Source organism: Uranotaenia lowii, chromosome 3 (assembly GCF_029784155.1).
Source record: "Uranotaenia lowii strain MFRU-FL chromosome 3, ASM2978415v1, whole genome shotgun sequence".
Classification (NCBI taxonomy): domain Eukaryota; kingdom Metazoa; phylum Arthropoda; class Insecta; order Diptera; family Culicidae; genus Uranotaenia; species Uranotaenia lowii.
The window spans coordinates 298,228,731-298,249,025 of record NC_073693.1 but is presented as its reverse complement, the minus strand read 5'-3'; the positions used below and the strand labels follow the sequence as shown (position 1 = coordinate 298,249,025).

The 20,295-nt window shown below is 38.8% G+C and overlaps 1 protein-coding gene and 1 non-coding gene across 2 annotated transcripts; one reads left to right on the top strand and one right to left on the bottom strand.

Annotated features, from left to right (window-relative positions):
* Nucleotides 1-6: 6 nt before the first annotated feature.
* Nucleotides 7-18,420, bottom strand: LOC129755335 (protein kinase C). The gene is made up of 8 exons (XM_055751769.1): nucleotides 18,349-18,420; nucleotides 13,205-13,236; nucleotides 12,540-12,610; nucleotides 12,166-12,468; nucleotides 2,191-2,892; nucleotides 1,872-2,124; nucleotides 1,671-1,810; nucleotides 7-1,603 (listed from the first exon to the last, which is right to left on the bottom strand). The coding sequence occupies exons 1-8, from the start codon at nucleotides 18,402-18,404 to the stop codon at nucleotides 1,439-1,441; spliced, it is 1,722 nt and encodes a 573-aa protein (XP_055607744.1). The 5' UTR covers nucleotides 18,405-18,420; the 3' UTR covers nucleotides 7-1,438.
* Trnas-gcu (transfer RNA serine (anticodon GCU)) lies at nucleotides 12,020-12,101 on the top strand. The gene has a single exon. It is a non-coding gene; the product is annotated as a tRNA-Ser (tRNA).
* Nucleotides 18,421-20,295: the final 1,875 nt, after the last annotated feature.

Sequence of the window (20,295 nt, the reverse complement as noted above, 5' to 3'; positions counted from 1 at the left end):
TAGTTGAATTATTCAAAGGAATACAATGTATAAGCAACATTTGAATCTAATATAATAAGTAACTATAAACAATGAGATTACGTCGATACTGTTTTTTCTGATCAGATGATGTTTTTGTGTATTGATAAAATAATAATAAAGATATTGCACATTAGTTTATATAGTTTGACACACAAGCAATTATTTAAAGTATTAAATAAAGCAGTTGTTTTACTTGTTTCTCAAACAAATTGTGTGATGTTTTTTTTTTGCTAATCAATTGCAAACGTGCCATCGGTTTTTTTCCCTTCGCACGATTATGGCGATAAAGCTTAAACTAAATATAAGCTACCTAACAACCAGATTCTTCAACAAAGTGTGTGTGCATTTCAAATGCGTTCGTATCATTTCGGTTAAGACCGTGTTAAAGCAAAAAAAAAGTTAAGGAAACGAGATTTAGCCTAAAACTATGCAAAATATAACGCACAGAATTTGTGTATCTTGCAGTTTGCCAACTTTTCCAGATTCCCACGTTTCTTCCTACAAAACGTAATGACTATGATAGGTTGCGAACGTTCGCTTGCGAACATTTCTACCTTATAATAAGGACGATCTTCAACAAAACATAAAAAGGATATTTTTGCTCTTGCCGATATCAATCCAACCATCACACTCTACACACGTAAAATGACAATCAAGTGAATGCTCGTATCGGTTTTTCGCTTTTGTCAAAATTTCAAAGTTCCAATTAGCAAATACTTATTAGTCGAAAGTACAATCCAACAGAATGTGGTAAAACGGGGTTTAAAATAGGAGCACTCACTCGAATCCGATCATTTCTAAATCGTTTATCCTAACATCCAAAGTGCTCTTATTCCATCGCCTCTAGAGCATCTGTTTCATTTTTTTTCTTGTATTTTGTTTGTGTAGTTCTGCTTTTAGTTTGTTTAATTCTTTGGTTTTATCACTTTGTAAGCGGTAAGCACGCGCATTTTTTTTTTGTTACCATTATCCATGTGTTCTAGCTTATTTGTTGTCGGTCTGTCCTGCAAATCCGAACCAAGTGACATTGGGGTCCTAGTAGTGTTTTGAAGACGTGTTGGGTACACAATTGGCCACTCAATTGGACTAGATAATAGGCGAAAATAAACATTTGGTGACACATCCTTCCGGTTACGTGGCTTTGGAAATCACTCAACATTTTTGTTTTGTTTGCTACTTAACTATAAAATATAAAATAATTGTGTGCGACTGTCGGTTAAATTCGGCTTTTTTTGTCTTCAAAATCGGAACCACTTTGTTGGGCCCAGTGAGCACCGTCGCCATTTGCAGGGACCTCGTTTACTAGACTAGTATATTACGCTAGGAAGGGGAAGGTGCAACACACAGTGCGGTCCTCTTGCGACCGGCAGTGTTCCATATCCGTTTTTTTTTCTTCTTCCAAAACGAGACCAAAGCTTTAACAAACGAGCTTTCGCTCCGGTCCAAACTCGTGATTCACAAACGAAAAGCCGGCGAATTCCTCCTGGTTGATGCAGCGGATGATGTCGTTCGGCACCGGGGTCAGTACGGGATCTTCCTTGGTGAACTCGGTGTCGAAATTGAGCGCGTCGCGGGCACTTCGCTGCAGAGTTCATAAAAAAAGCGTTCAGATACAACAACTTTTAACCTAGATCGTGGAGCTAACTTACCACTCGTGGTCGGAATGGTGGACGCACTTTACGCTGCTCGAGCGCTTCCCAATCCATATCCTTGAAGAACGGATGGGTGCGGATTTGGTTTTCGCCATCGGCACAGCCCAACCGCTTGGCTGCATTCTTGGTCATGAATCCTACAAGAAAAAAATCATTTGTTTATCACTCGGTTTGCGCAAAACCATTAAAAAAACTCACCCTTCAAAATCGAAACGGCTTCACGGGACAACCACACCGGATAGAGCACGTCATCTCGGAGGATCGCTTCGAACAGATCGTCTTCATTGTCCGCCTCGAACGGTGGCTGTCCGGCCATCATTTCGTACATCAGCACACCCAAAGCCCACCAATCAACTGAGGGACCGTAGTCCAGTTCCTGCAGAATCTCCGGAGCAATGTAGTCGGGCGTGCCGCAGAACGTAGAGGTCAAATTATCACCGGTGATGCCCTCCTGCAATTGAAATCAGCTACGATTAGATGAATCCAAACAATAACTCAACAAGATCACACAACTCACCTTGCACATGCCGAAGTCGGCCAACTTGCAGTGACCCTCGGCATCGAGCAGAATGTTGTCCAGCTTCAAATCGCGGTAGATTACACCGTTCCGGTGTAGGAATTGCAGCGCCAGCGTTACCTCGGCTGCGTAGAACGCTGCCCGCGGTTCGTCAAACTTTCGCGCCCTCTGAATCTGGAACATCAGATCGCCCCCGTTGACGTACTCCATGACGAAAAACAGACGGTCTGGGGTCTGGAAGCACGAGTGCAGTGCGGTCAGGAATGGATGTTTGGCGGCCAGGGCCAGAATTCGCTTCTCGGTCATCGTGCAGTCCACGTCATCGTCCTGCAGGATCACGTCCTTCTTCAGCACCTTGATGGCGTACACCTCGTCGGTGCCCTTCCGTTCGGCCAGCATGACCTTGCCGAAAGAACCCTTGCCGAGCACTTTGATGAAGTTGAAGTCAGTCAGGCACGTTTTGCCGATCAGGTGGCCACCGCCGGCCGCCCGGTTGCTGTCGTCATCGTGGCTGGTCGTGCCGGCCGTTCCGCTCGATTTCGACGGCTGGCTGGACGAGGCCCGGCTGATCAGCGTTAGCTGCGAACCCTGGAGCGACGGGTCGATGTCCTGGCTGCTTTTGGTCGACATCGAGTCCAGCGAGCTGTCGTCGCTCCGCTCCGAGATCGATGAGTTATCACTAGGCGCTTGGTTTAAATACTGCTAAAAGAATTAACCGTGATGTTCAATATTTCAATTGCTTTTGTAAAAAGAACTGTTTCCTTTCACGCAGTGCAGGGTACATTGCTTAGCACGCCCTGCTATTCTATATTTTATGCATAGAAAAGTCACATGTAGTCATGTAGATCAAGACAAACCGCACGCTATCCATCGCCTCATAGTAGCAATGCCACTTTTACAAAACATTCATTTAAATCGCTATAATCTGACACCGAATTTTGAATGTAGACGTAAATGGTCTTTTTATTCGAAATATCTTTGATTTCAATAATTCAAAGTTTGATGTTGTAAAGACAAATATTAAAAATGTTCACTGGAATTGAAGTACGCAAGCGGAAATCTGTCAAGGGGCCTCTGCCATTTTCAAACCTCTCGAATCATTCTTATACATGTATTCGAAATGAATATTTGAATTTAGGTTATAAAACTTCACGATTAGCAATGAATCGTGTTGAGGATGACCGCAATATATTGTTGTTCCCAGCCCATTATGTTAGTCCAGCATGGAAAACAGGAACTATGTAGTTCAGCAGAATGTCACTTGAATTGGATTCCTACAAGGCGACCTTGAACGTTTTGATGTCCATGTGGAACTTCGAGCGAACTTTTTAGTTCTATCCGGAACTTCTATAGAACTTGTGTGTTGTTCGAGTTATGTCGAAAAATTTTCACAAGGTTTTTTTCATATTTGCTTAGAATTTTTTTAAAAGGCTTAACACATTTAAAAAGCTTAACACACAACCAAGTAGGAGATTTCTCGTTTTTTCGCTTGCCGCTACTCTACGAAGCAACTCCAATGTTACGAATTAAATATTTATTTATCTTTCAATAAAATTAAATAACAATATTAGACAGTGTAGAAATATGGGCCGATCGAGCTCATATTTTTTCAAATCGCATTCAACGAGGATTTTCTACCTCGAAAAACGTTCATTTCTAATATCTTTCTTAAATTTTGATTTCTGATTTCAGTCAAATAATCTAATATCTACAAAAATGCGATTAGTAAAAAATAAAATTAAAAACAGTCTAGAAACAGATTATAACTTCCTACTGTTGAATTTGTTTCTAGAGATTTTCAAAATTGGATTGTAACGGGAATATCAGCGACTTATAAACAACCCATGTTCAAATATGTTTCTTGTTTGAACAGCAATATAAAAGAAACGTTTTACAATGAGATACAAATGTCACTGAACAAAAATTGATATTTAGTTCGTACACTTACGTTGAAAGCAAGAATAATTTCTTTCATATGGCCTCATTTCAAATAGACGTTTTTAACAACAATGAATCAGAAATCAGCCATGCTACAGAGGTATCGTACTCAGCTTTCATCAAATCTCCATGTATGAAAATTTTTCAAGCAAGTTTAAATCTAATTGAAAATAGAATCGTAAATTAGGAAAATCTAAAAAAATTAAAGTAATTTAGAATTCAAAGCGAGAAACGGCGCCATGGCCTAGGACAGATGAGCGAAAACGGAGAGCTGCTTGTAGAATTTTGTGGCAACAACAACATGGTGATCGGTGGATCGCTCTTCCCCCATCGACCAGCACATAAGGTCACTTAGGTATCCCGAGATGGCCGAACAGAAAATCAAATTGACCATATCTGCATCAGCCGAAAATGGAGAAGGAGCCTTCTTGATGTCCGCAACAAACGAAGCGCAGACATTGCGTATGGCCATCACCTCGTCCTTGGTGAAATACGACTGAGAGTTGCGCGTGTCCAACGGCGCGAGGAGAAAGTCGGGTGTCGATACGACATCCGCCGGTTGGAGAATCCAGAGGTGAAAAGGGCATACGTTGAACAGCTAGAATCCCGAGCCTCGGAATTGCCGACAGACGGAACAGTCGAAGAACAGTGGTGTGGAATCAAGAATGCCTTTATCACGACGAGCCATGGTACTCTCGGTAAAGTTTGAGGAAGAAGAAGTGAATGGATGTCGGATGAAACTTGGATGATGGTCGATGATCGGAGAAAGGCGAAAGTCGGAATTGAGCAGGCAGGTACCGGGTCAGCCAAAGCAGCCGCCCGCTTACGATATGCGGAGCTGGAAAAGGCAGTTAAACGAGCTTGTAGACGAGACAAGAGAGCCTGGACAAACTCCCTAGCCGAAGAGGGAGAAAGAGCCGCCGCCAATGGAGATATCCGATTACTTTATGACATCTCTCGCCGCCTCAGCGGTGCAAGGACTAATGCAAGAATGCCGCTAAAAGATCGAGCAGGTCAGTTATTGACCGATCGAACAGATCAGCTCAAACGATGGACTGAGTACTTCGAACAACTCTTCCGAGTCACGAATAGCGATGGCCAACCGAACCCGCAGCTCGAAGCGCCAACAGTAAGCCGCATAAATGGCGTCAACTCGGAAGCGCCCTCGCTGGCTGAAATAGAAGCGGAAATCAAAAACATGAAATCCAACAAAGCACCTGGGATCGATTGCATCCCTGCTGAAATGCTGAAAGCCCTGTCAGCACAAATGCTGCACCGTCTTTTCGCTGACATCTGGGATACTGTAACATTCCCGGCCGACTGGATGCAGGGTATCCTCGTAAAGGTCCCGAAGAAAGGAGACCTGACAGAGTGCGGTAACTAACGTTGATCTGTACTACCCTCAAAGTACTCTGCAAAGTGATCCTGAACAGGATCCAGGAGAAAATCGACGCTACACTCCGACGGCAACAAGCTGGATTCCGATCCGGACGATCATGTGTGGACCACATCACAACGCTACGAATCATACTGGAACAAATCAACGAATTCCAGGACTCTCTTCTGCTGGTGTTCGTTGATTTCGAAAAAGCATTTGACCGACTTAACCATGAAAACATCTGGGCGGCTCTAAGGCGGAGAGGAGTACCAGAGAAACTAGTCCATCTCATCGAAGCACAATACGAGGCATTTTCGTGCAAGGTCTTGCACGACGGTGTCTTGTCCGATCCAATCCCGGTAACTGCTGGAGTGAGACAAGGATGTATCTTATCACCGCTACTTTTTCAAATCGTAATGGACGAGATTCTGACTGGATCGATTGACTGTGCACCGAACCGATGATTGCCGTGGAATCCTTCAACAATGGAGCAACTGAACGACCTTGACCTGGCTGATGATATTGTATTGCTCGCCCAAACACAACCGGACATGCAGAGCAAACTCGACGACCTCACCGAAAGTTCCAAGGCAGCAGGTCTCAAAGTTAATGTCGGAAAGACCAAGTCGATGGAGATCAACACAGGAAATCCCTCCAGTTTCATGGTAGCTGGGCAACAAGTTGAGAAAGTGGAGTGCTTCCAGTATCTTGGTAGCCAGATAACGCCTGATGGTGGTACCAGGAAAGACATCGAAACCCGGATCAGAAAGGCCCGTTTCGCATTTGCGAGTCTCCGAAACATCTGGCGGTCACGCGAGATCTCTCTACGAACGAAAATCCGAATCTTCAACTCAAACGTTAATTCCGTATTGCTGTACGGGTGTGAAACTTGGTGCACATATGCGGTAACGACGCGAAAACTGCAAGTATTTGTAAACCGCTGCGGAATATCATCCGCGCTTGGTGGCCTGGCAACTGGATCTCAAATGAGGAACTACATCGCCGGTGTCATCAAAGGGCGCTAGAAATCGATATTCGGGAACGTAAGTGGAGATGGATTGGGCACACGCTGCGAAAAGATGAAAACGAGATTTGCAGAGAGGCGCTAGATTGGAATCCAGAAGGACATCGATGAAGAGGCAGACCCAGAAACTCGTGGCGGCGAAGCCTAGCCGCTGAAATCCGAACTGTCGACGAGAATCTTGACTGGGACCAGGTGAAGACGCTGGCTCTGGATCGTCAACAGTGGAGGTCTTTTACCATGGCCCTATGCACCGGAGGATCGGCGCGGGATCATTAAGTAAGTAAGTTAAAATTTTTCAATACAATTCTCATGGGATGATTATGGAAGAAAATAAAAGCAAATTCATACACTTTATGTATTAGGAAATCAAAAAAATGCAAGATGTCTGGGGTTCTGGAATTTGAAGCTTCAGATGCTAGCGTTCATTGTGCAAGAAACTGGAAGAATCTAGGCTGAAATCAGGACTTTGAAGAATTTTTTTGGGAACGATATTTCAAATGAAATATCTCGAAATTTGGGTGGGTAGGAAAGCTTCGCAAAAGTTATATTATTTTTCTATGATTCGAAAATCCATTAGTACGATCGGAAAATCTGCATTCTTATATTAAGTAACCTCATATTTAAAAGAAAAAGCACCCACTATTTCAGATGACGTCAAAATGATCGTGTAGAACCAGTTTTCTTGTATAAACTTAAAATATCACCTAACCAAAACTATCAAATCAAGGATTGAGTATCATATCCTCTGGCAGAGTCGTAGGAAGGACTAGCTCATGGGGCGGAAGGGGGGATTTTGGTGGCCAATTTTTTTCTATGACGTTTTTGCTCAAACAATGTAGGTAAGAACAAAAAAAATTAAAATATAATTTTTATATACTATTTGATTATTCATTCTTAAGTTCTTTTACATAAATAGTTTTTCGTGTTAAATATAAACTTTTGCAAATTCATCCTTAAATCTTTCAAATGATGATTAGGATTTGTATAAGGATTCCTTTAGTAACCAAAAAGGAAACTTACTCTTAATCATTATTTTTGCATCGAAAAACATAACCAGATTTTGAATCGTATTTAAACCTCTCGAAAATTCGTTTATGTTCATTCTAATAAATCTAGCTTGAGAAATTTCATATTTAGGCGACAAAATTCGAAATTATGATGATGTGATTTGAGTTTTTTTTATATGATTTTCCAGAAAAAAAAATGTGAATGAATCCGGAAACAGGTCCGAACCTTTCCCAATTTGTTTTTATCAAATATCTAGGCAAGTCCAGGTTAAACCGGGTAATCTGGTCAGCTTAATTTTGCTTATTTGATTTGAACTTACAACAAGTTTTTTTTCTTAAGAAAGCTTTAAATTTCGTAAAATTACCGAAAATAAATCCAATTTTCAAAGGAAAAACTAAAGAATCAAATTTTGCGGTTCAAATCTGATTTTTGCAAAGGTCCTAGTTAAAGATTGTAGTTTGAAATTAGGTTCTTGAAAAAACTTTAATATTATTTTATTAACATTATAAAATAATATGCCAAAACATTTGGAATTCCCTGCAATTTCTTTAAGGGAAGATACACGTTTCTTTATCATCAATTACTTTTAATTATAAATCAAATCCTGAGAATGTTTTTTTTAAATAACTTTTTCACAAGACAAAACTTGCAAAATGAATTCAAATTCTACTTAATTTTTGTCATTTTCAGCTGAATTGTGCATACGAATTAACTTTGGTTTAATTGTAAAAATGAACTAAGAATCAGAATTATAAGGCTGAGATCTATTGCTATTTAAATTCCTTACCGAAATAGTCATCTTGATAATTTTATTTTAATTGTGGAACTCATTTACGATCTGAATCTGAATTTTAAACCTGAGATCGAAATTTAATGTTTCAAACTGTTTCAGATTTTCAATACGGGTTTTTCAGTGTACATAAAAATGGTTTCTGAGTTTAGAAATATGAGCCAATAATTTTAATCAATTTCATAGCCCGCAATCAGGAATCCTTAATCATAATTCGGATATTTTGGGTTTCATTATAATTATTCTTTATTCAAATTATGTTTTTCTGATCCGACTTGCAAATCTAAACAAAAATAAAAAAATTCGAATGATGAATCTATATCGCCATTTTGAAGCTTTGTTATGTTTGAAATTTGCATATGATTTATAAGTTTTTTTTTCATATTCAGAAGAATGTTAACTAAATGTAAAAAATGCGTATGAATGGTTCAATTTTTTTTTTCGAAACATCAAGTCGCTAAATCAACCATATTTAAAATCTTGGGGACAATCGAAGATCTCGGCGCAAATTGTTGGGTAAATTTAAAATATCCCCGTAAGGGTTTAAAATTCCCTAAAAATGTTTAAAAAAAAACTTTTGGTGCATTTTTTTAAAAGATAAAATTGCTTGAAGTTTCATTACTTTTAGTAAACAGTTTTGTCCGAACTGTACCTCACCGTCGATTTTTGGCCAAAGTTTTTTTTCAAGATAACACCAGATCTCATCGTTTCATGCATTTCTAAGTGATTTGGCCTCAAAATTAAAATTACAATTTTACGGATTTGGTCCCTCTTTGGAGATTTTTTAAATCTTTATGTGATTTTTGACCAAAATGCTTTTGTTTCGAGATAACATCAGATTTTGATGTTTGATGTGTTTTAAGTTATTTGACATCAAAAATTAATGATTTGTTTCCCCCCTTTGGTGATTTTTAAAATTTAAAAGTCGATTTTTGACCAATAAATTTTTTTCAAAATAACGTCAGATTTCGATGTTTTGTGCATATTTAAGTTATTTGGCATCAAAATTAACATTTCAATTTACTGATTATCTTGGGTTCCCCCCCTTGATGATTTTTTAGTGTGAAAAACCGAAACTTTGAGCGCTCTGAAGCACCTCTCATTTAAGTCCGACTGAACTAAATTTTGCACAGGTAAGCTTTTTTGGACAATCGGGAGAAGTAGGCGATGACTTTTGCCACGAATTTTTCTTTCCGTCCGCGAAAGTTTTACAATTTTTTTTATTTTCAGTACGTAATACAGTCGGGGATTAACTAAAAGTGGCTTAATGTGAAAGCTGGAAGGAAGTGCAGAAGTGTCCATCGGAATTTCCGAAAATTTAGAGGGGAATAAGTGTTATTTCATAAAAAGATTTGTAAAGCGGGTCTGGGGTTGTAACATCATAAAATAATTGTGGAAAGCCTCGAACGTATAGGGTGAAATTTGCTCTTTTGATGTGTTTTATTTGGCCCTTATGCGGTCTACGCAAATGTATTTTTTCTGTCCTCGGCTTGCTTTTTTTTCCTGCGATTCACCTGTAGAGTAGAGTGGGGCAAGAGTACGCAGGCGGAAAGAGTACGCACTAGGCTTTTACAGTAAACCACAACACTGAAACTAGCCACACTGTACCGGTTTGAAAGGTCATCGATTCAGCTGATCATACGTGTTTTTGTTCGTCGTTTGGTTCGCACACGTCGGAGAAATGAATTAAGTTCTAGTTTTCCCAATTTTTATGTAATTTTATGCGTATTTGGAAACATTATTACGCTTCGTGGAAATTCGCTAATCAAATCTGCATACGTGACAAAGGACACATAATCAATATAGATTAAAGCTGTGGAACACTTAAGCTAGGATAAGATCGGTATATTAAGCACTTTTAGCTTTTTTCACAAATGGTCGTAGGGGGCAAGAGTACGCAGATTTGGTGGGGCAAGAGTACGCGTTGGTTTCCTTCGTCTTTTTGATAGCATTTGGAAAGCTAACCCAAAGAATAATCATGTTTTCAATAATCAGGACGTACAAAGGAAAACCAGCCGGGAGATTTTCTCTCCGGAGATGCTGGAAAACGCCAGGCAGCGGTTGAAGGACGGAGAATCGAAGCGCCGGATTGCTGAAAGCCTATTGCCGAAACAGCAGGTCAAACCGAAGCGTTATGAAGCTCACGATCCACTGCCTTCAATTTCAGGGCGAGTGGAATCCATTGATTATGAAAAACCACTGAAGCTTCGAAACGATCATATGTGACTCCTGCAGTGATTCGACCACTTCCGAAGCGTAAGGACCTTCAACAAAGCCGGAAGAAAGGCCAAAAGTCTGAAATCATCACGAGCACTCCCGTCAAGCAAAAATTGGAATCCAATCTTCAACAGAAAAAGGCAAAACCGCCGGCGCAATGCAAACTTACAAGTGAAACAGACACTGCAAAAGGAACCAACACGACATTGAAAGAAAAGCCTCCTAAAGGCTCTGAGGCTCCAAAAGGAGCAAAGAGACCACGAAAGGCAAAGCTGCTTAAAGCTCTTTTACTTCTGTTTGTTTTTTTTTTCTTCGATTTGATTTTATAACAGAATCCTTGATTTTCAGTTTTTAACCCATGGAATATGAATTCACTGTTTTATTTTAACTATTTTTTGTGAAATAAAGGTTTTGTTTTGTTTAATAAACGATTATAATGATTCAAGACCTCACTTACACCGGACCAGAATAAAATACAATGAGCTTATTTTATGCGTACTCTTGCCCCACCTCATGCGTACTCTTGCCCCACTGGTGGGGTAAGAGTACGCTTTGGTAGTTTTTGAAAAATATGATTTTTTATCAATGTTTACAAACGTTATCAAAACTTTTTGCGTCATACAATCAAGGTAAAGAGCCTTACTTTAATTTGGTTTAATTACTATGATCGATACTTTTTTCTTTAAAGAGATACAATAAGTACACAACTAAGTGCGTACTCTTGCCCCACTTTACTCTACCTATCCGAATGTTTATAAGGTTAAATGAATCTAAACATATCTGCTCTGATTCGTTTACATTGCAACCTGAAGCCTACTCCCGGTCTTCTGAAAAGGTGGTTCTCAAATGTGAAGTATAACACTCAACACAAAAACATCGGTGAGATCATTTCTTGTATTAAATTGCAAGAAACATTATATTCATTCACCATTATATACAAGTCGATCTTTTACTAGAAAGGCTAAGATGAAAATTTTTATATAGGTAGTTAGACGCATATATCAATATTATCAACCTTAACCAATCAAAGATGTAAAACATTCATAATCATAATCACATGGCTCTTTTGACCATGTGGCTATGATTGGGCGAGACTTATTGACAATGAAAGTACCCTCGGAATGTGCGGCTGCCATTCTGAAATGTGTTTCTGGAATTTCAATAGAGCTAACACCACCAGCACCCGCGATTGAGCAATTTTAATCAAATGGATTAATTTAGTTTCTTTTGCGTAACATATCTTCCTATGTCCAAGCGCTCAGAACATAAGCTTCATAATAACCATTGGAATAATATCATTCGTTGAACGTTTATGTGCCAATCAAAATTGAACTAATCTTCGATAACGTTTTGGAAAGTCATAACAATCTTCTGTTATCAGCGATTCGAAGTGGTAATAAATTTGCAACGTTCACCCTAAGAACAGATGTGAAAACCCAGTGTGATTCGCTCTTAGCGCCCCCTTCCCCAACATGACGAGGTGGCCGAGAGGTTAAGGCGTTGGACTGCTAATCCAATGTGCTCTGCACGCGTGGGTTCGAATCCCATCCTCGTCGAGGAAACTTTTTGATTTTATTAATTTAATGGTTTTTTATGATCAATCAATCAACTCCAACTCACCTTAGATCTACGTGGTGGTGTTTTATCCATGGTGATGCCAATCTCGTTCAGCAGCTCGGCCAGCTGCTTCGTGTTGATGCCACAGTTGTTGGCCACGTTGCCCTCGCAGCGCCGGTGGATGTTCATGTTGCAGACCTCGCACTTCAGGCCCTGCCGGATGATGCCGTACAGCAGCGAGCCGCAGTGATCGCAGAACGTCAACCGCTTGAACGAGTGCACTGAAAACCTATGTGGTATATTTACATTGAAGCGCTGGGCCGCATCCTGGGGCGTCGGCTGGGCTTGTTGCTGCTTGGAGGAGGACTTTGAACGGATTAGTTTTAATCGGCTGAAATTTTTGAGTCAATAATCAATGGCAGGAGTATTATACATACCTCATCTTTCTTCTTTGGACATTTGGTTACGACTGAACTATGGCACCTTTTGTGAACGACGCACGTGCAGACTGCAACGAGAATTAGCAGGGGGATGTTTAGAGTTCAATTGACGATGCTAATGCAAAATTTGCACAGGAAAAAGGGGAGCACTTGTTGCAGTAGCGTCACAGGAAAGAAAATTAGTGGCGGTGAAAGCATTTGAGAGAAGTGAACTGGGAAGTGTAATGCTTAAAAAATTTTGTCTGAAAACTGACTGTTTGAAACAATTCGGGACTACTATCTTCCTGCAATTGTATGTGAGCACCTGATATACCATAAGGTCCAAACTGTGAACAACTACTGTTCATTTCTGTACATTAAGGTACACCATTATATCACTGGTTGTAAAAAGGTGCAGACGAGTTAATGATCTCTTGAGTATTTTGAAACTATTTTGTGCTTTACTAAGATTTAAGTATGAAAAGTAGAACCGTTAAAAAGCTTGTTGACACCAATAAAGGTGTGATGAAGGACAGTGTAGGCAGGTGTATGAAATCGAAGGCAGGGAAAACACAACATACATTGCGACACAAAGAGAGAGAGAGAGAGAGAGAGAGAGAGAGAGAGAGAGAGAGAGTAATAGAAAGCGACATCAAACACTGTGAAACCGGATTGGCGCTTACCTTGGCATTGGTATCCTTGTTTGCCTAGCCCCCTGTGTGGTTGTAAATTTAAGGAAAGAATTTTACGGAAATAACGGTTAATTTGATGTTTAAAAAAGTGCAAGCCAGGCACTATTTTCCCGTATGTTTGGATAACGTGCCGCTATTAAGCCTACCCCCATTCTGATTCTGCACATTTTGAGATTTTGAAAACGCAAAACAAACGAACAGAATCAGTAATCAACAACAAAGATAAGGAAAACAAGAATGCCACTATTCCTGATTATTTACATAGCTTTCTGAACAAAAAAAATCAAATGGTTCTAAAATTAAAGATCAAATAAAAAAAGGAATTCAAAATTAAATTCACTAGGTATCGGATCGAGAATAAAGATCGAAAAATATAATCTATATATATAAAAATGAATTTCTGTCTGTCTGTCTGTCTGTCTGTCTGTCTGTCTGTCTGTCTGTCTGTCTGTTCCCTATAGACTCGGAAACTACTGAACCGATTTGCGTGAAACTTGGCATGTGGGGGTATTGGAGGCAGGGGAAGGTTCCTATTGTGGTTTGAGACCCCTCCCTCTCTTATAAAGGGGGGGAGGGGCCTCCAAAACAAAAGACAATTTTTTGCATAACTCGAGAACCAATCAAGCAAATGGTATCATATTTGGCATGGGGTGGTATTTGGGAACGAGGAATATTTCTTTGAATATTTGGTACCCCTCCCTCCTTTTAGTGGCGTGATAGGAAGGGGAGGACGGGGGCCACCCCTCAATTTTTCATATAACTCGAGAACTAATCAAGATATTGGATCCAAATTTGGCATGGGAAGGAATTTGGATACAACAAATATTCCAATGATTATTTGAGACCCCTCCCTCTTTCCAGTTGAAAGGGGGAGGGGCCTCTTTCTTATTTTTTTTATATAGTTCAAAAACTAATAAAGCAAATGGAACCAAATTTGGCATGGGATGGTATTTGGATACGAAAAATATTTCTATGATCACTTGAAACCCCTCCCTCTTTCCAGTAGGGAGATATAAAGGGGGGAGGGGCCTCTTTTATAGTTTTCAACATAACTAAGAAAGTAATTAAGCAAATAGAACCAAACTTGGCATGGGCGGGTATTTGAGAACGTGACATGTTCTAATGATTGTTTGAGACTCCTTCCTTCTTACAGCGGGGAGGAAGGAAAGAGGGAGGGAAGTTTCATACAATTTTTACTGCATAACTCAAGAACTACAACAGAGAATGGAACCAAATTTGGCATGGAACGATATTTGGGTACGAGAAATGCTTCTATGAATATTTGGTATCCCTCACTCTTTCGAAGAGGTGGATGAAAAGGGGGAGGCGAGGTTTCCCTTACAATTTTCAGTATAACTGAAGAGCTGATCAAGCAAATTGAACCATATTTGACATGTGCGTGTATTTGGATACGAGAAATGTTTCTATTATAAACTGAAGCCATAGCTTTTAAGCGGTAAGATATAAAGGAAGAAGGGGTTTTTTTTTTTTTTTTGTAGCGGTTTCCATTTTTTTTTGCATAACTCGAGAATTAATCGAGCAAATGAAACCAAATTTCATCATAATCATCAAAAATACTTTTATGAATATTAAGTTATCATCCTTCTATTGAAAGAAGAGCACGGAAAAGGAGGATGGTACTCCATTTCAAGTTTATACATAAATCAAAAATCTACTACTTAAATAAAACCAAATTGGGCATAACATGGAATATAGGAAGGGAAGGGAGCTTACATTTAACTTTTATTTTACAAAATCCGAGAAATGGACAATACTTAACATGGAAAATCATTTTGGTATGAATCTATGATTATTTGACACATCATTCTCCTTTCAGTGAGAAGGTACATGGGAGGAGGGAGGTGAACCCAATACAATTTTGTTAGCATATGTTCTCAATTTATGCTTACGAAACCAACAAAAGGAAACAAATATGGCATGGAAAGGTACTTGGTTACGAGATATGTTTCTACGATTGTTATAGACTCTTATGCTTTACAGTGTAGAGAGGGAAAGAAAAAAAGGGGCTCCATACAATTTTTGTTGTAAAGCTTAAATACTTATCAACCAATGGAACTATATTTGATATAAGAGGATTTTTGGGAACGAAAAAAATGTTTATTAAAGATTACAACCTCCATTCAGCAGGTGGTGAAGGGAAGGACAAGGGGGGGGGGGCTCTCTAATCAGTTTTTTAGCATAAATCCAGAACATATCAAGCAAAAACAACCATACTTTATAAGTTAGATTATTTGCGAACGATTAATTTGGGACCCTTCTTTTTTAGGGCAAAACTTAAGGAAACAGATGAAAATTATCAGATCTTTAAAACGAATTTATAAATCAACATTCAGAATATAAGTTATGGTTTGTGTTGCAATTTGAAACTCCAGCTGAAGCTCTCATTTTATAGTGGTTGCTTATTAATTTCGTCATAATTTGATTTAAAATAATACCAAAACCAATAAAAATTTGAATGATTTCTGAAAATATCATTTGATTCTGAAAGGTGTAGCAAAGCCCACCGGGTCAGCTAGTCTATATATATAAAAATGAATTTCTGTCTGTCTGTCTGTCTGTCTGTCTGTCTGTCTGTCTGTCTGTCTGTCTGTTCCCTATAGACTCGGAAACTACTGAACCGATTTGCGTGAAACTTGGCATGTGGGGGTATTGGAGGCAGGGGAAGGTTCCTATTGTGGTTTGAGACCCCTCCCTCTCTTATAAAGGGGGGGAGGGGCCTCCAAAACAAAAGACAATTTTTTGCATAACTCGAGAACCAATCAAGCAAATGGTATTATATTTGGCATGGGATGGTATTTGGGAACGAAGAATATTTGTATGAATATTAGATACCCCTCCATCCTCTCAGTGGTGTGATAGGAAGGGGGGAGGGGGGCTACCTTACAATTTTTCATATAACTCGAGAACTAATCAAGATATTGGATCCAAATTTAGCATGGGAAGGTATTTGGATACGAAAAATATTTCAATGTTTATTTGAGACCCCTCCCACTTTTCAGTAGACAGCGGGGGGGGGGGCTCTTTTACATTTTTTTACATAATTCAAAAACTAATAAAGCAAATGGAACCAAATTTAGCATAGGAGGGTATTTGGATACGAAAAATATTTCTAAGATCATTTGAAACCCCTCCCTCTTTCCAGTAGGGAGATATAAAGGGGGGAGGGTACCTCTTTTAAAGTTTTTTACATAACTCAAAAACAAATTAAGCAAATGAAACCAAACTTGGCATGGGCGGGTGTTTGGGAACGTGACATGTACTAATGATTGTTTTAGACCCCTTTCTACTTCCAGCGGGGAGAAAGGAAAGAGGGAGGAAGTTTCATACAGTTTTTACTGTATAACTCAAGAACTACAACAGCAAATGGAACCAAATTTTTCACGGAACAATATTTGGGTACGAGAAATGCTTCTATGAATATTTGATATCCCTCTCTTCTTCAAAGAGGAGGATGAAAAGAAGGAGGAGAGGTCTCCCTTACAATTTTTAGTATAACTGGAGAGCTGATCGAAATTGAACCATATTCGGCATGTGAGGGTATTTGGATACAAGAAATGTTTCTATTATAAATTGAAGCCCCACCTTTTCAGCGGAAAGATATAAAGGGGGAAACAGGGGCTTCCATACAATTTTTTTTGCATAACTCGAGAATTAATCGAGCAAATGAAACCAAATTTGGCATCAAAATGTGTTTGAGTACGAAAAATACTTTTATGAATATTAAGTTCTCACCCCTCCATTCAATGGGGAGAACAGAAAGGGGGATGATACTCTCTTTCAAGTTTATGCACAACTCAAGAATTTACTACGCAAATAAAACCAGATTCGGCATGAGATGATATTTCAACACGAGAAATTTTTCTATGTGAAACAATTCCTTTCTTGCAGTAGGATAATAGAATTGGGAAAATGGGAAGGGAAGAGAAAAGCTTACATTTAACTTTTTTTTACAAAATCCTATAAATGGACAAAACTTAACATGGAAAATCAATTGGGTATGATTCTATGATTATTTGACACACCATTCTCCTTTCAGTGAGTAGGTACATGGGAGAAGGGGGGTAAGGCCAATACAATTTTGTTAGCATAAGTTCTCAATTTATGCTATCAAAGCCAACAAATGGAAACAAATATGACATGGAAAGGTACTTGGTTACGAGATATGTTTCTACGATTGCTATAGACCCTTACGCTTTACAGTGAAGAGAGGGGAAGAAAGGAGGAGGCTCCATATAATTGTTTTTGTAAAGATTAAAAAATTATCAATGAATGGGACTATATCTGATATAAGAGGATTTTTGGGAACGAAAAAATGGGTATGATTATTAAAGATCACGATCTCCATTCAGTAAGGGGTGAAGGGAAGGACAGGGGGGCTCACTTATCAGTTTTTTAGCATAAATCCAGAACATATCAAGCAAAAACAACCATATTTTGTAAATTAGATTGTTTGCGAACGAATAATTTGGGACCCTGCTTTTTTAAGGCGAAGCTTAAGGAAACAGATAAAAATTATCAGATCTTTAAAACAAATTTATTGATCATGATTCAGAATATAAGTTTAAGTGATCTTTGTGTTGCAAATCGAAACTCCAGCTGCAGTTCTCATTTTATAGCGGTTGCTTATGAATTACGTTACAATTTGATTTAGATAAAATAATCCCAACAAAACAATAAAAATTTAAATAATTCCTAAAAATATTATTTGATTCTGAAAGGTGTAGCAAAGCACACCGGGTCAGCTAGTTTATAATAAAAGTTAATGTGTAGAGTATATTGCGTTCCAAATTTACATTCAAAGTTCAAATGGAATTTTCACAGTTTATCATTGAAATTCCTAATTCAGAAGTCATTTTTAGGTTTGGATTTATGAGTAATGTTCCAAATCTACAACAAATTAGAATTAATATTCAAAACATTCATTCGAATTTATTATTCATATTTTCTCGTAGTGATTCAAAATTGAATTTCAAATTGCAAATTCAGAGCTTTTCATTTCATTTTTTATCTTTCAGTCTTCAGTGGTACCTACATATTTTTGAATCATATTTATTGAATTTTGTAGAATAAAACGAATACGAGAATCTAAAATAAAACAGTAAATATATTCTTACCATATAAACTCTCGACAGTGCGAGCAAAACGTAGGCTGACGTAAGAATGTGGCCATAAATTTGTGACCGTTGACCTAAAACGAGAGAAAAAAACAACATAATACACATTACTAAAACGCGTTTGATTAAAATAAACATTCCACTAAAACTGTTTTAAAGAATTTAATTTTTGAATTCGGATTTTGCTTCCAAATCTGCCAGAAATCGATAATCAAATAATAGTTACTTTTTTTTATTGTTTTTTTTTTTATAGAGTTTCCTTCCTTGGTTTGGTAGACATTACTTGGATTAAGAACAGTTTAGTTTAATAGTTGTGGTGATCGAACCATTGTCAGTACCAGTCGAGGATTATGAATCTGAACTGTTCATGTCGAAATCGTGTAAGAAACATGCGATTTACCATGGCCAAAAAACATCAGAAACATGACCATGAAAAAGTGAATTACCTTAGTGCTTAAACTGACTTAGTTTATCTTTGTTTTCGCTAACGAAAAGAAATTTAAACAAGCTTTTTGGCCATTTTGTTAAAATAAAGGGCGAACACGAAATTATTGCGACACTGAAAATGTCATGCCAATTCTCTAATAATGTTTAGAATCAATTGAACGCATACCAGTTTTTCAGTTTTTTTTTCATTTTCTCAACAGCTTGCTCTTCCAAATTATTACCCAGTACTGCTCGACCGGACGCAGCTCCGGACAGTTTGGTGGGTTCATGTCCTTTGGAACAAAATGGACAGAATTGGCCTCATACCACTCCAGGACACTAAGAATAGCGACATGATGCCAAATCTGGGCAAAATACTAGAGCTTCGTCGTGCTGCTGCAAGAACGGCAAAAGGCGCTTTTCGAGGCACTTAGATTTGTAGACCTCGCCATTAACTGTGCTCTTTGTCTCGAAAGGCTCACTCCTCAGTCCGCAAGAGCAGATGGCCTGCCAAACGGGATATTTGAAGGAGAACTTCGACATTTTCTTCTTCTTAAATTTGTCGTCTACATCGAACCCTCTTGCCGGTGAAAAACTATAACCCCGAGATTTGCTTAAAATCGGCTTTTATTTACGTTTCGTCGTCCATCACACAGCACCCATATTTTGTCAGCATCTTCTCGTACAGCTTCCGTGCCCGTAGTTGCCGCTCATCGCGGTTTGGGAAGTTCTACCTTGTATGTATGTATGTAGTCCAGCTCTCTTCTTTGCATTCTGGACGTAGCTCTGCGACATGCCGATCTTTTTAGCCAAATCACGGCTTGAGACGTTGGAATTTGCGTTAATCATCTGCTCCACCTTCCTCTCCGTCTTTTTGTTCTCCGGTCCCGGCGATCTACCAGATCTTTTGCCCCGGTCCAACAACATCCGCTCCTGGAACCGCTTCAATACTCTGGAGACGGTTGAATGGTGATTGTTCAACATTTTTCCCAACTGCCGGTGCGACAGGTCAGGAAATTCCAGATGTTTGGGAAGAATTTCTTCTCTCGACTAGCATTGGTTAACCTCCATTTTCGTTAAATCGAAAAACACGACTTCGAGTTTGACAGCATGTAAACAGTACACATCAATGAGAAAGTGTGCAGGGCTGGTAGCGAGTCACTTTTTAGTGACTTGGTCACTTTTTTTGGGTCAGTCACTAAAAAGTCACTTTTTTCATCATTTGGTCACTAAAGTCACTATTTTCCGAAAAATGGTCACTTTTATCACCAAAAGTCACTTTTTTCACCGATAATAAACCAATGAAAGAGTAATTTGAATTGCACGTGTTAATATTGATGGTAGTAACGGTAAATTACTTGATCAGTCAGTCAGAAATTTTTTTCGCCTCCGGCGGAATTTCGGTATGAATCACCCTTGGCTTGAGACATTTCGATCTACGACATTATTTGACGTTCGTGAATTGAAACTAACTTTGATTGTAGATTCTAGTTTTTAGTTCAATCAACCTTTTGTATTGGA